This window comes from Anthonomus grandis, chromosome 9, assembly GCF_022605725.1.
Source record: "Anthonomus grandis grandis chromosome 9, icAntGran1.3, whole genome shotgun sequence".
NCBI classification, from domain to species: Eukaryota; Metazoa; Arthropoda; class Insecta; order Coleoptera; family Curculionidae; genus Anthonomus; species Anthonomus grandis.
In genome coordinates this window covers 18,559,899-18,574,578 of record NC_065554.1, presented here as the reverse complement: position 1 = coordinate 18,574,578, position 14,680 = coordinate 18,559,899, and the positions used below count along the sequence as shown (strand labels likewise).

Genomic DNA, 14,680 nt, shown 5'->3' with positions numbered 1-14,680 from the left:
CAACAGCTCGCTGACCAAGTCCATTTTCGATTAAAGCAATAACTTGGGCGGCTTTTTGTGGTGTAGTATGCATTAAATTAACACACTTGAACACTATTGAGGTTATGAAAAACGAATAATATGCAAATTTCAGTTGCAAACGCAATAATTTTATTATTTGACAGATTTGTTATATTCGTTACAATCACCACATAAACTTACTCACATTAAAGGATATTAAATTGTCTTTCAAACAGCATATTTCTTTTTTTGATCTGATGGATAATTTAAAAAAAAAATTATTTAAAGTCAAAAGTTTACAGTGGGCCGATTTCTATGCACGCAAGTTTATAAGGTGGCTGTAAGCTGGAACCTATTACCTACTTAAGCCCATTTATAGAACAAAATATTTAAACATACATGGTTTAAATTTGGAAATCTAGTGCTAACGTTTCAACACTCTCCATATCATACACAAGGGTACGAATTCGATAAAGAAATATTTTTTTCACGCTTATTTTGTCGAACTATAAACACTTAAACATTATAAATAAAATTATAAACAATAAATAGTCCTTAAAATATTTTTGTTATACAAATCAATTTTCAGTTTAAACAATATATATGATAAAATAACATTTTAAAACCAATAGTAAAGATTACATTGAAATGTAACATACTCCCTTTATTTCTTATGTCAATAAAAATCTATTATCTATGCATAAGTGGATTTTCATACCATTTTAGTATGGATACCTTGGCTTCGTTAATTTGCTAGTGACCCTTGTGTATATTTTCAACCCACTATCAAGCCGACTACAGGTCGCTTTTGCTTTGGGTTGGATTTTGACTGGGATAAAATTTAATTTCGTCTACTTGCTCTTACATCAGAAAATCCTAGAGAAATTTAATGATATTAAGCGAAATTTGATATTTAGGAATGTTATATGTATAACTAACTAAAAAACATCTAATTGCAAGGCTTCTTTTATCTATTATTCCATAATTGTTTTCGATTAGATCCATTTGAATATGTACTCATTAATTTCGGAATTTTTAAGAGTACTTATTACATATCAAAAGGTGGATTAAAAAAACGATTTCAGAATTTTTTTTCTTTTATACGATTTTCGACATAAGTTTAAATTTTCGTATTAAAAGAATAAATAAATTTGTTTATTGCCAACAAAATGCAAACTATTAAAGCTGAATCAAAATCATGACATGAAACATCCCTATAATTAACACTTATTATCATGAATAAAAAAGAGTAAAAACACAGTAAACATTTGATATGCAACAATAAGCTTATTTCAAAGTGACATTGTTGGCGTTTAACTTTTTTGTAAAGTTAATATTAATCTGTTAAAGAGAAATTGCACTAATTATACACTCGTCAAATAAAACTACTTTTACATTGTTATATGATATAATATACGGTTTTACGTAAAAAATTTAATATTTTTTAGCTTGGACAATTGGGCATTCTCTAGCATAAGGACGAACAGCCGAACGGTTCCGGATACAGCTAACGGTTCATTTTGAACTAGAAATAAAAATAAGACAACGCGAATTATGGACAAAAAAAATGCAGAATATACTAACAGGAGTATGGGAGAATATTAAAAAATTACCCTTCATGACGCCGAATAGTATATAAGCTTACTTACTGTATATAAATAAAATTATATAATTATTTTTTTACAGTTTTTTATTATGTTACTTATTAGAAACGCCCATTATTTAAACAAAATTACAATTTTATATAATTCATTGCCTAAACTAAACAACATTAAGTAAAATCATTAAGGGCTGTTTTTTACTTAACTGTTGGTTCCCACTGAGGAATCGGCTATTAATTATTTTAAATTCCATTGCATTAAACACAACATAATTTAGGCTAGTTATATAATTATACACTATACAATTTTATATTTGTCTTGTTACTAATAACAAATGTAGTCAATAATTTAATTTATATGACGCTGTTACTTAAAAAAAAATATACTATTTTGTATTTTTCATTATTAGAAAGTTTTGGGAATTAGATCAAAATTTGCTTGATATTAATTGGACATTCCAAATTTTGCCAGTATTTTATTTTTATGTGTGAAGTGAATTCGATAATATTGTACGTAATTAATATTAGATTTATTATTTTTCAAGGCAGACTTGCATGTCTACACTGCTACTTTTTTAGGTATACATTTATGAATCTTTCACGTTTTTCTGTACATATTTTTGTTAAAAAATCGTAATATTTATGTGTACTGTTACAATAAAAATTAGTTTCTTTAAGTAGTTTATTTTTATTTAGATATGTATCCTTTTTGATTTTATTTCTATGTGCACATCGTAAAATGTTGAAATTCGTCATAATCGTAATATTATCAAATCAAATGTTTTGTTTATACAGTGCTTTCATTTCAAAACGACCCACCCTTAAAAACTTTGTTTTTACTGTGGTACCTACATCATTTTAAAATTCTTACATTTTTGTATAATAGATCATCAAAAAAAAAAAAAATACAAGGAATTTAGAAGTTAAAATGTGTGGTAACAAACAGTACATATAAACAATAATAAAATGGTGTATACGCTAGCCGAAAGAATAGAAATAATTTTCCTTTATGGAGTTCAAGATCGGTGTGCTCGCAGAACCGCGAGAGCATTTAATGAAAGGTATCAAGATAAAAACGTGAGCCATACATACGTATTAGAATTGATACGAAAATTTAAACAGACGGGATAGATTTGCAATAAGAAAAAATATGAAAATAGAGTTATCGATGAAGCATGCCAAGTTGAAGTACTAGGACATTTTGCTATGGATCCAACTTTGTCTATACCAAAGGCTGCGGCCTTTAAACTAACAAATATTTCCACTGGTTCCGTACATAAAGTTAAAAAAAAAATAAGTTCTTTCCTTATAAAATTCATATTCTTCATGAACTGGGAGAAGATGATTTTCATAGGAGAATTCAATTTTGTGAAGTGATGTGCCAGCGAATTGACGACGATCCCCATTTATTGAAGAACATTTGCTTCAGTGACGAATCGACCTTTTTTTTAAATGGCCTGGTGAACAGACATAACTGTAGATACTAGGATAATGAAAATCCGCATGTTTTTCGGGAAGGCTATACCCAATTTCCCCAAAAAATTTATGTTTGGGCAGGAATTTATGGGAATGAAATAATCGGGCCATTTTTTTTGGAAGAAAATTTGACTGGCGAAATTTATTTAAACCTTTTAGAAAATGCAATATACCCTTCCATCATCCAATCTATGGAAAATCAAGTAGATCAACATGGTGCTATATTATTGAATGAAAATAATATACATTTTCAGCAAGATGGAGCTCCCACGCACTACACTTTGGTAGTTCGAGAGTGGCTTGATGAAAATTTTCGAAAAAAGTGGATTGGCAGACGTGGTGCAATCGAATGGCCTGCGCGGTCTCCGGATCTAACCCCACTAGACTTTTTTCTTTGGGGCTACTTAAAAAGCAAAGTTTATAAAACCCCACCTGAGAGTATTGAGAATTTAAAAAATAGAATATTTCAAGAATGCAGAGAAATTAGCGGGCAAGACCCTTGCCAATGTTCGTAAGGAGTTTGAAAATAGGCTTTTTTATTGTCTTGCTAATAACGGCGCGCATTTTGAAGATTTAATAAAATAAATTTGTTAAACTAATTAAATTTGTTCTTCTACCCTACCGATTTACACTTTAATTGCTTCTTCGTCAGTCAATTTTATTTTTTTTTACAACCATTGATAGCATAATGAATGCCCTTTAAAATAATATATCTCACCATGGGGTAGCCATTTGACATACCAAAGTTTGGCGTAAATAAAATATTCATTATTTCTAGAAATTTTCGCTAACTATTTGCTTACACATTTACCGATTTCATTTTTTTTGGTACCGTTGAATAGAGAATTTTACGATCCTTACTATGATGTATCACACGATGGGGGTTCCCATTTGACATATTAAAGTGAGGTTAGCTGGAGGTGAGGAGGTGATTGACAGAACTTCAGTAAATGCATAATTAAACGTCCCCCTGTATATTATCTAATTTGACTTTTTTTTTTTTTTTTTTTTTTTTTAAGAAAGTTATTAAGGGTGGATCGTTTTGAAATGAAAGCACTGTATATAAGTTTAACGCAGGAATTAACTAAGCAGGTCTAAGACACGTGAAGTCTCCTAATATCATTACTGCAGCAAGTTGTGCATTTAAATTTGATTCTTTATATATCAAAAAGTTATAAGTGAACATTCTGTTATGTGAAAGATTAGATGAAACTTCCCAGTAAAAAATGGATACCTTAGAATTGCGAGTTATCCATTTATGATAATCTTATATATAAAATTATCCATATAAACTTTTCTTCTATTGTGATATTAAAAATCGAATTTGCATTTAAATAAAAAGTTATGCAACAATAAATAAACTGTTAAAGAATCACCATAATAATGTGTACGTAATCGAGCAATGATATAACAATCACATCAGAATATTGTACTTTTGGTAAAATATTGTGATGTGATCGAGTATAGGCCGCCTTAATTACGGCTTAGAAAGAACATTTTTGGTTGAACCACGGCTTTTTGCTCATTTTTTCACTTTTTGAAAACAGTTCTAGTGAAATAGGAAGATTTTTTTTTAAAATTATTGAAAAAAATCACTCAAAAATGTTTTGAGTTATAGGCGATTTGTGTCGTCCAAAGACCACCAAATTTAAAGATTTTAAAGCCAAATTGTAATTTTATGATTTTTATTTTTGGTCGTAACTACCACTGGAAATATTTACATATTTTTTTCACAATATAGTGAAATTCCTGAGGAGTATTTTGAGTGCAAAAACGTCGCTCTAAATTCAAGTTTTCAATAGAAAAGACATTTTTGGTTGGACCCCTATTTTTTTACTCACAGGTGTTGTAAACGTTAAATTTGGTTCAATTAATTACTCCTTGTTTTTCTCAATAACAAAGGGTATAACTTCACCCCTTATAGTTACTTAGACGTTATCCATAACTTCAGTTAAGTGATTTTTATTATTTGTTACAAACATCAGCGTTCAGTTTTAAATTATTATTTTCAGCTAACGAAGCCAAATTCACTGTTAATTTCAATTTGAGCCATAAGCAACTCTGGTATGTCGAAAGATAAATACACCTGAGAACCGTCTGCGTATTGTTGCATTTTAAGATATTGTAAGCAGTCCTCCATATAATCCACATAAATAGAAAAAAGTAGTGCTCTGCGAATATGACAATGACAGCGACCTTTAAGATACGATTTAAAAAAGTAATAGTATTTTTTTGAAAACTGAGAGTACTGTAATTTAGGGAGTAGTAATTTATGATCCATGGTATCAAAGGCTTTACTAAAGCTTAACAGCGTTAAATACGTTATTTTTGGCTCTGATATCAATAATATATAACAGCTCAAGAGACTTGTGGTACTCTTTAATACCTAATTGACAGTCTGGAATGATTTTTAACTTATAGACAAACTCTGAAATTTCATTATAAATAAGACGTTCTCAAATTTTTGAAACCACTTGTAAAGTTCTGGCAGATCTAATATCTTTAAAACCTTGAAAGGGTGGCTCTATAGGCAAGGGGATAATAATAGCTTTCATTCCATTACTTGGGAAACTGTACAAGATACAATTAATAATATTTACCAAAACCTTCAGGCAGTAAGGAAGGCATAACCTAAAGATCTTTAATAGATTTAATTCCATACCGCACTAGCTCCAATATTTTTTATAATATGTATAATTTTCACTTCATTTATTAATTTTATGTTAAGTTATTCCTGATTTTTTCTTGGTAGCAAGAAAGAAATTGAATTTTTTTCCATTACTCCAAAGTTTTTTCCTTTTTTTAATTTCATTTTTGGAAAATAAGCTAATTTATCCCTGTTTAATGCAATTTTTAATTTTTTGTTATAATTTAGGATAGCTTCGGTACCTTTTCTGCTTTATATAGTTTTGACGCGCCTTATCGAGTTACATTAAAATTTTTATACTGGTAGTAATATAAGGAGTAACGCAGGGGCAATAACAACAGGGGCATATTTATAATAATAAGTAATATGATTATTAATTATCGTCACTTTCTCGTTAATATTATTGGTATAGATTACATCATCCCATAGCAGTTGCTGAGCGTTATTTTTAAATACTAAGGTATCAGTATTATCATAATCGCGATATATATTTTATAGTTTTAATAATGTATGAAGCAAAATTGATTATAGTATGATCTCTTATTTCTTAATGAAGTTCAAAAGTTTTTAACTTGAACTTATTTGTCTTAAAAGATCTATGTTTAAATCTCTAAAAAATATTATCTGTCATAAAAAGGTACTGATATACTTAATATATCCCTTAAAAAATCAAGAAAGTTAGATGTTTTAGTTGTAGGGGGATTATATAAGTTTGTAACAAGTATATTTTTATTATTTAAATTAAATTTAAAACTATGATTTTGAAAATTTTCTGTGACATTTTTAAATATTACTAATTTATATTATATATATATTTTTGTATCCCTCCTCCACGACTCTTTAGATCTTTTATTATAAAATGATATCCAGAAACGTTAAAAAGCAAGGTATTATCCTGTGAAGTGAGCCATGCCTCTGAAATCCCAAGTATCTAAAAATTTGATACGTAATTTACGAATTCATCGAACCATGTTTTTCATTACATTTGCTTATAGTAATACCATGAAATTAGACTTAGCATGAAAGCAAATTATACTTAGCATAAAAGAAAAGGCGAAGTTCACTTTATAGTATAGTAAATCTGTTAAAAAAATATGCCACTTTGACGGAAACACAAGCATTTGTGTATCAAAATCATTGGAAGAGGATTTAAAAAGCTTAACTTGAAAAATATGGGGTGGAAGCGTACCGACTTTGTGAATAAAACTAAAAAGTTTTTTGGGTTTCATTTATCTCGGGAATGATAGATTTTTGGAAAAATTTGTTCCAATTTTCTCTATATTAAATAATTTATTGGTAAAATTTGCATAAAATATTTTTTATACAGTTTAAATCGAGTTCATACCGAATTAACCATGTTAAACGCTAAACAAAGTCATTATAGTCATTAAGCGCGCTGTATACTACTAATCACTTCCGCGAAAATGTATACTTTTCGAGGAACTATTAAGTAAATCATCCTATCCTTGCTCATTAGTCCAAAACTATATAATTTCAGTTTTTATTTTATATGAGAGATTTTATCGTTTAATCAGAATTAATTAGTATATACAGAGTGAACTTAAATAAAGGTTAATAATTTTTTCTATAGAAGTTTTGTTTTTAATCATTCAAAATAATTAAAATTCATTCAGTCATTTCTCAATCCAACTAAATATTGAATAAAATTAAATTTTTTTACATATATAACTCACTTGTCTAATCCATCTATAATTATAAATAATTTGGCTGAACAAAATACATAGGACGATACAAAATAAATGTTTTGCTGTGTAATGTTTTAATTCATTTACAATTTACCTCAATTCTTGTTCGTTTTGTGTTTTACTTTTATAAATTTTATGTATATTAACAAATCTAAAGTCATAATAATTTGAGAAAAATCTATGAGAATTTTTTGCTTGTAAATTAGTTATTTGGTCCCTTGAAAGTAACAAAATATTTATCTGAGAATTGATTTTTGAAAGATTTAGAAAGAATATAAAAATCATATTTTTTTAGTTCTAATGAAAATAACATCCACGATACAGGGTGGTAACGGATTTGCATTGAGGGTATTGACAATAAAATGAATCGATTAGAGGATGTAATGCAATACTGCAATGCATACACTGGTCTGAGTGCCTTTTATTTGCAGATAACTGCAAAATAGTTCGCATGATAGAAACTAATGAGGATTGTTCCACTGCAAAGAGGTATTGATGCTTTGGCACATTGGTGTATAATAAATAAACTACTTCTTAATATCAAAAAGTGCAAGTGTATGTCAATTTAAAGTATTCACAATAAAATAAAGTTTAATTATAGGTTAGGTCATATTCCCCTAGAACATGTCGACTCTAGGAGGGATCTATGCGTCATAAGTCATGAAAACTTTTGGTTTCATAATCGGGTCAATAAAAGAATTTAAAAAGTTGGAGTCTTATTACCTTATATAGTAGCCTATTTAAGTCTAAAATTACAAATTAAGTCTAATTTTTTTTGGTTTAACAAAGGGTCCTATAGAATTGCAGCCATTTAGTTACTTGAACACAAGAATACTGAATACTGTTAAGCCCTTATCAAAATAAAAAAATAGTTTACTTGATAGTTCATGTAAGTACCACATGGTATACTTAGCAGATACTAGAGGCCTTAACATTAAGAAATTGGAAGGAAATAAAAACGAAGTTACAGATATCTTGATGCCAGTGGCTAGAGGGGGAAAACATATTAGTAAATAGATCTGGAAAAAGCCGAAATACACATAGAAATATAGTTATTAATTAAAGTATTAAATAATTTGAGCAAATTATAGGAGAATGATCTTTTAAACAGTTATTTGCGATATTTGGGCACTATCAGAATATCTCTTTGTCTTTTAAATCGCAATTTGCCATAAACATAACAAGGCATTTTATATTTTATAATTTTAAAAACTAAACAGTACAAACGAAGTTTGTGCCGATTATTCATATTTAGTCAATTAGATTTTCGAAGATACTGGGTGTTTTACTAGTTCTTCTATTTAGGTCATAAATAAGTCTGATACATGAATTTATATAAAAAAATAAACAAGTAAGGAATTTACAGGAAGGGGATATTAATGACGAATTTATTGTTATGGAAAATAATTTACCGAACAAATAGAATCATTATTTTATAGACAGTATAAATAAAAATCTATTAGATGTAACAAATATTGAGTCATTGGCACTGTAGCTTTTCTTATTTTAATTTAATTAATTATACAGGTCCTGATAAAAGACGTTACGGGCTTTAAAATGGTTACCAGTCAGAGAGCACCTTCTACTCAATACGCTGACATTTGTCGAAAAGATTAAAATTGGGCATGCTCCACAGTATCCGTTAGTAAGTCACGTTCTCTGCCGAAATATATGATCATGATACGCGATCGAGAAATAATTTATATACCAAGAACGAGCTGAAAATTCACTAATTTTTAAGGATCTAACCAAATACAATACATTGCCAATAGAAATCAAAACAATAGAAGAGGTTTGTCTAATTTGTGTCTTATATGTTTGTTTGCCTAATATAAATCTGATTGTGGTTATGGTATAGTGTATAGGTGACAAGAGTTTTAAGAGGTAAATAGAGGTATTTTTTGTCAAGCATAAGTTGTCTTACTATTAGGAATTCCCTGTTGGACAATGCTTGCTAAATAAATACACTCCTTGGCGATGCCCATGTTCTTTTGCCTTCATGTTTTTTTCATGCAGGAGAGACTTTAATAGTTTATCTTAAAGCCTTTTAAAACACGCTATATATATGTAAAAGGGTAACACAAAAATTATAAAATTCATATGAAAACCATTTTTCCCTATAAGCAATATATTAAAATTTTAAATTGTCAAGCCGTATCATATAATTTGGTTATGAACAAGCGCCCGTCGATAAAGACAATTGTTCAAGCATATAATTACTATGACGCCCCTCGTTACTTATAAGTGGGTTTTATATGAATTATTTTAGTTTAAAAAAGTTTTTTGGTTTACGCAGACCCGTGCCGAACAAACAGTTTTAGAAATGAGAGTCATGTTATTTTGTTTTGTATTAACCGCTTGCCTCACTGGTTGCTTATGGGCACTACCGAATGTAAAAGAATTAGGTATGCTTTAATTTTTATTATTTTTTTTCTGTGTTTTTTTTGTATATTATAATTTTAGAAATGCCTAAAGACGTCTGTTCAAGTTCAACCGGAAACGAAGGAGAATACTGTCGAGAACATTGCACCAAAAAAGGCAAATCTAATGGCCTTTGCGTGAACGAAGTGTGCCAATGTGTTTTCGAATATTAACTAAAATAAAACACCCTTAATCTTTTATAAAAAGAAAAAAAAACTTATATTGCAAGAAAAATACAAAATCGTTCTCTACATCCCTAGAAAGAGAATAAAATAATAATTATCACAAAGGAAAGGGTGTATTACGTTTAAACGGAGATGTCAAGGCTTAAATCTAACATTAATAATTAACATATTTAACAACTTAACTATTAAAAATTTGTTCACAAAAAACTGACGTCAGTCTTTGCACATATTTGTAACGCTTAAATAAATGCATATTTATACACACAATAATATAATGGTTTAATTTGCCTAAGAATTACTTGAAATCGACTCTAGGACATTTAGTTTATTTACAATCGTTTTAAAAATATCTTTTAATGTGACGGTGTGTGCTGTTAAAAATTACTTCTTAGCGAGAGTATTTTAGCAACTATTTCTTAAGATTACAAACAAATAAAGGTATCTTGGCTTAAATTTAAAAAACCAGTCATGTATCATTTTGTTCTATGTTTCAATTCAAACCATTCGGGTTGAGTTTTATAATATACAGGGTGTTTATTGAACATAAGGCAAAATTTTAAGGGAGTGTTCCTTGGATCAAAAAAAGAAACAAATATTCTGGAATTGCGTCTTTTTTAAGTGTGCAATGTTTAAAGAAAAAATCATTATAAAAGTTGCACATATCTATAAAGCGTTGCTATTTTACCATAAAATGGTAAAAGTGTTTTAAGGTAAAAATGAGAGCAAAGTATTTAATAGTAAAAATAAAGATAAAATATTAAATATATACAATAAAATATCAACGTCTTTTATTTTGTTTTATTCATCTAAATTCATTTTTCTTATTTTAACCCAAATGACTCTTTTTGAGATTTTTTCCGTATGTTAATAAACACCGTCTATATAAATTATAAACTAAAATCACTCGTCAATTAAGGAAGGATATGGATCCAAATATATTTGAATAATACCAAATTAATTTTTTTCAGGCCAATTATGGTGGGATTATTAACTGTTTGGCTGACATGGCTACAAAATTGGTGAAATAAGCAATATTTTGCGTTTTTTAATGGTTATTACAATAACAAAAAAAAATTGCGTGATGTTCTATAAGTAATAGCACTTTTTTCTCGAACGCGCTGTTCTCTGTGGGTATATCGACGAAGTATTTAAATGCTAAAAGAAAATTAATACTATACGGCTCTCAAATCAAAAAGGTATTGACATTCAATAAACTGTGTAAGTGTATAATTTTCGAGATATAATAATATGTTTTTAAGTCAGAGCGAACCAGGGTTGTGAAATATTTAATACCTGGTTTTTGATATCAGAGGAATATAATATAAATGATTTTTGTTTACAAATAAAAATTATATTGATTAGGCATGTTTAATCAAGATCGATTTAAGCACAGTTTAGATTTGTGCCGATATTTTCAAAATGCCACTAATTATTTGTTTTTTGTAGGTGTTAGTTGGATATGGGATGAAATAAAACTCGTCTCTCAAAATTTGTATGATTCCAACGTTTCGGCCTATATTAAACCAGCTTCAGGTTAACAAAATAAGAAAAAGACATTTTTTTGTACAAAGCGTAACATTAACAGTTACTTTTATGATGTAAAGTAAGGGTCTAATTTTGAAAAACAAATAAAGACCTGAACATCACTATACAACATCTAAATTGAAACGTGGGCATCATAAAGATTTAAGAGGCTTGGGGTCTTATTTGACCCCATATCCAACGGAAATCTAGAAAATAATTAAACTGGGTCACTCAAACAATATATAAATGATTCTTTTTGTTTTTAGCATTTAAATCATATAGAAAATACAAACTTTTACTTTAATTTATTATTTTTGTAGAATTAACAGCAAACAAGTTTGAGATGGTCTGTATTCTTTGTTCAATATCCTGTATATTGGTTTAATTATAAGCTTAGCATTAGGAAGGAACGCAAAAATTCCAGATCTATTTAAACGATCCCTTTACATATTAATCTCTAAACATAACGTCTTGTATTCTTGTTGGCGCCATACTGACGCTGCGTTAAACGACCATTCGATAGCTTTCCACTAAATTAAACGAGCCAAAAATATTTTAACAAATAAATGAAGGGTACAGCTAAAAAACCAGATATGTCACTTTTTATTGAAAATCTCGGTAGAGGCGCCATTGAATTCCTCGAATGAAGACGCTTATTTTAGAGTACTAAAACCGGGAAACAACCACCGTAGTCTTGCATAAATTAGTATCTAAAATATAGCGTACCGAATAAAAACCAGCTTAGTCCAAACGTCCAGAGAAAAAACCAGCGATGTCATGTAAACAAACCGGCTGATGCAATATTCTTTTTTAAAAAACGAGCCAGTATTATTGTAACTGCAAAAGTGTGACTTCTTGTTTGTCTGTGTGATTAATAATAGACCATTATGGCTAATAGTGATTCGGAGGGATCCGTTGAGAACAAAAATATAAAGTCAGATGTCTCTAAAATGTTGAAGTTATCCACTCATGAAGCTGGACAGTCTTGTAATTGCTCAAGGTTAAAGTGCTTTAAGGTACCTAATGAGGCGCAAAGAGCAGAAATATTGAGACATTTTAATGCTCTGAGCTCTCACGATGAGCAAAATTATTATTTAGCTGGTTTAATTACAGTCTTACCTGTCCAGCATAGAAAATCTCGTCAAAACGAGAATACTGCCAGTTTCCATGATGCAAGTTATGCGTATCGAGTTCGAGTTCGCGATGGCGATATTCCGGTGTGTGCTAAAGCTTTTTGTTCCATTCATGGGATTACAAAAAATAAAATAAATTATATAAAGGAAAGCCTCAAACGAAGTAGTGCAGCTGATTAGGACAGACGTGGAATGCATAGTGCAACTCATAGGAAGCTGGACGAATTAACAAAAGGTTTGGTATGTGACCACATCAAAAGTTTTAAGGGTCATCAGAGCCACTATAGTCTAAAAGATACAAAAAAGACCTATTTACCAAAAGAACTTACAATCAAAAAGATGTTTAACCTCTTTAAGGAAAAGCATCTAAATGCTAAAGTCTCGCATGAAACGTACAGAACAATCTTTAATAAAGAATTCAATATTGCTTTTGGATACCCTAGAAGTGACACATGCGCAACGTGTGATGAATTTTAAATTAAGCTTAAAAGTTTGACTGATACTGATGAAATTAGAGAATTAACCGTTATGAACGAGCTGCATAAAAGGAAGGCTGAGGCGTTTTATTCAAGGAAAAGGCAAGCCAAAAAAGCTGCAAAAAAAAGCAATAAAAAGAAAGCCATCTGCATTGATTTTGCAAAAAATATTTCAATTCCTAAAATTGTCTATGTACGCCTTTAATGTCCTCTCTTCGGGTCAATCTATTTTTTATACCTATTTTTTATATTATCATGAAGGAGAGGCTAAAAAAGGATCAAACGAAGTTGCATCTTTTCTTCTTCATTTTATTAATAATTATTTAGACGACGATGTTGAAGAACTGCAAATCTTCTGTGACTCTGCCGGAGGACAAAATAAAAACTTTGCCATTTTTCGATTTATTCATTTTGTAGTAAACAACAAAATTCATAATCTGAATGAAATAAAAATCACATTCCCTATAAGAGGACACTCCTATTTGGAATGTGACAAAAATGTAGGATTGTGGGATTTGAAGAGCCCCTTTGAGGTCCCGGAAGAGTTCGAAAAAGTCATTAGGCATTCTCGCTCCAAAACATCGCCGTTTGTTGTAGTGTATTCTTGTTGTGAGTGTGTCACAAAATATGATACTGGATTGGAAATAATTTTTAGACACAATATATTTACAAAAATGCCCATTTAAAATCCAGATTTTGAAGGAAATAGTGGCATCATCTGATCATAGCCGCCTTATCTACTACCGTTCAACATACAATGGACCAGTTTTGTATTGATTAATACGAAAACGCTTTGACCGAAATTCAGCTTTAAGATGCGGAGAATTTTTTCTGCCCGTATTGGTATATGATGGTAAGTTATAAGAAAGTATTAAATAAAAATGAGATGTATTAATTTTTGTAATTTTTTTACAGATTCCTTACCAATTCCAAAGGCTAATTTTAACGACCTAACGAGCCTCATGAGGTTTTGCAGTCCAAAAGCAGTGACATTTTTTCAAAACCTGGCTCATCTCTAATTTACTATATAATAATATGTTGATAAATAAACATTAAAAATTCCAAAAAATTAAATCTTTTTTATTTCAAAAATAAAAGCAGCTGGTTTTTGTCGGTTTCAGGTGACATTACTGCTATTGTTCCTGCAAAACCCTGAGTGATGCAGATTTTTTTGCAATAAAGCCGTATTTATTTTTTCTAAACCAAAAAACCATACTCATAATACTTTATAATAATTAACTTCTGTTTTATGTAAACTACATGTTTATATTCGTTTTGGAAATAAAAATAATTGGTTTTGAACATTAAAATTCAATTTACTCTAATGTGAAAAGAAATGACATGTCTGGTTTTTTCCCTGTACCCTTCAAATTTATTATCAAGGAAAATCATTCCAGCTCTTCTCTCAATCCAGCGGTGCTTGACCGACCAGAAAATCTGTCTACATACATGCTTTACTCGCGCGACTTATAGTACTATGCGACTTTTGACACTATAATCCATCACTAAGCA

At 29.6% G+C, this 14,680-nt stretch overlaps 1 protein-coding gene and 1 long non-coding RNA gene across 2 annotated transcripts in view; both read left to right on the top strand.

Annotated features, from left to right (window-relative positions):
• LOC126740407 (interaptin) overlaps positions 1-1,679 on the top strand; it is a 35,663-nt gene extending 33,984 nt beyond the window's left edge. The window contains exon 17 of the mRNA XM_050446421.1: positions 1,449-1,679. Coding sequence (XP_050302378.1) covers positions 1,449-1,472 — 24 coding nt within the window. The 3' untranslated portion in view covers positions 1,473-1,679. The remainder of the gene's footprint in view (positions 1-1,448) is intronic.
• Positions 1,680-9,683: 8,004 nt separating this feature from the next.
• On the top strand, positions 9,684-10,310 carry LOC126740410 (uncharacterized). The gene is made up of 2 exons (XR_007661899.1): positions 9,684-9,834; positions 9,893-10,310. It is a non-coding gene; the product is annotated as an uncharacterized LOC126740410 (long non-coding RNA).
• Positions 10,311-14,680: the final 4,370 nt, after the last annotated feature.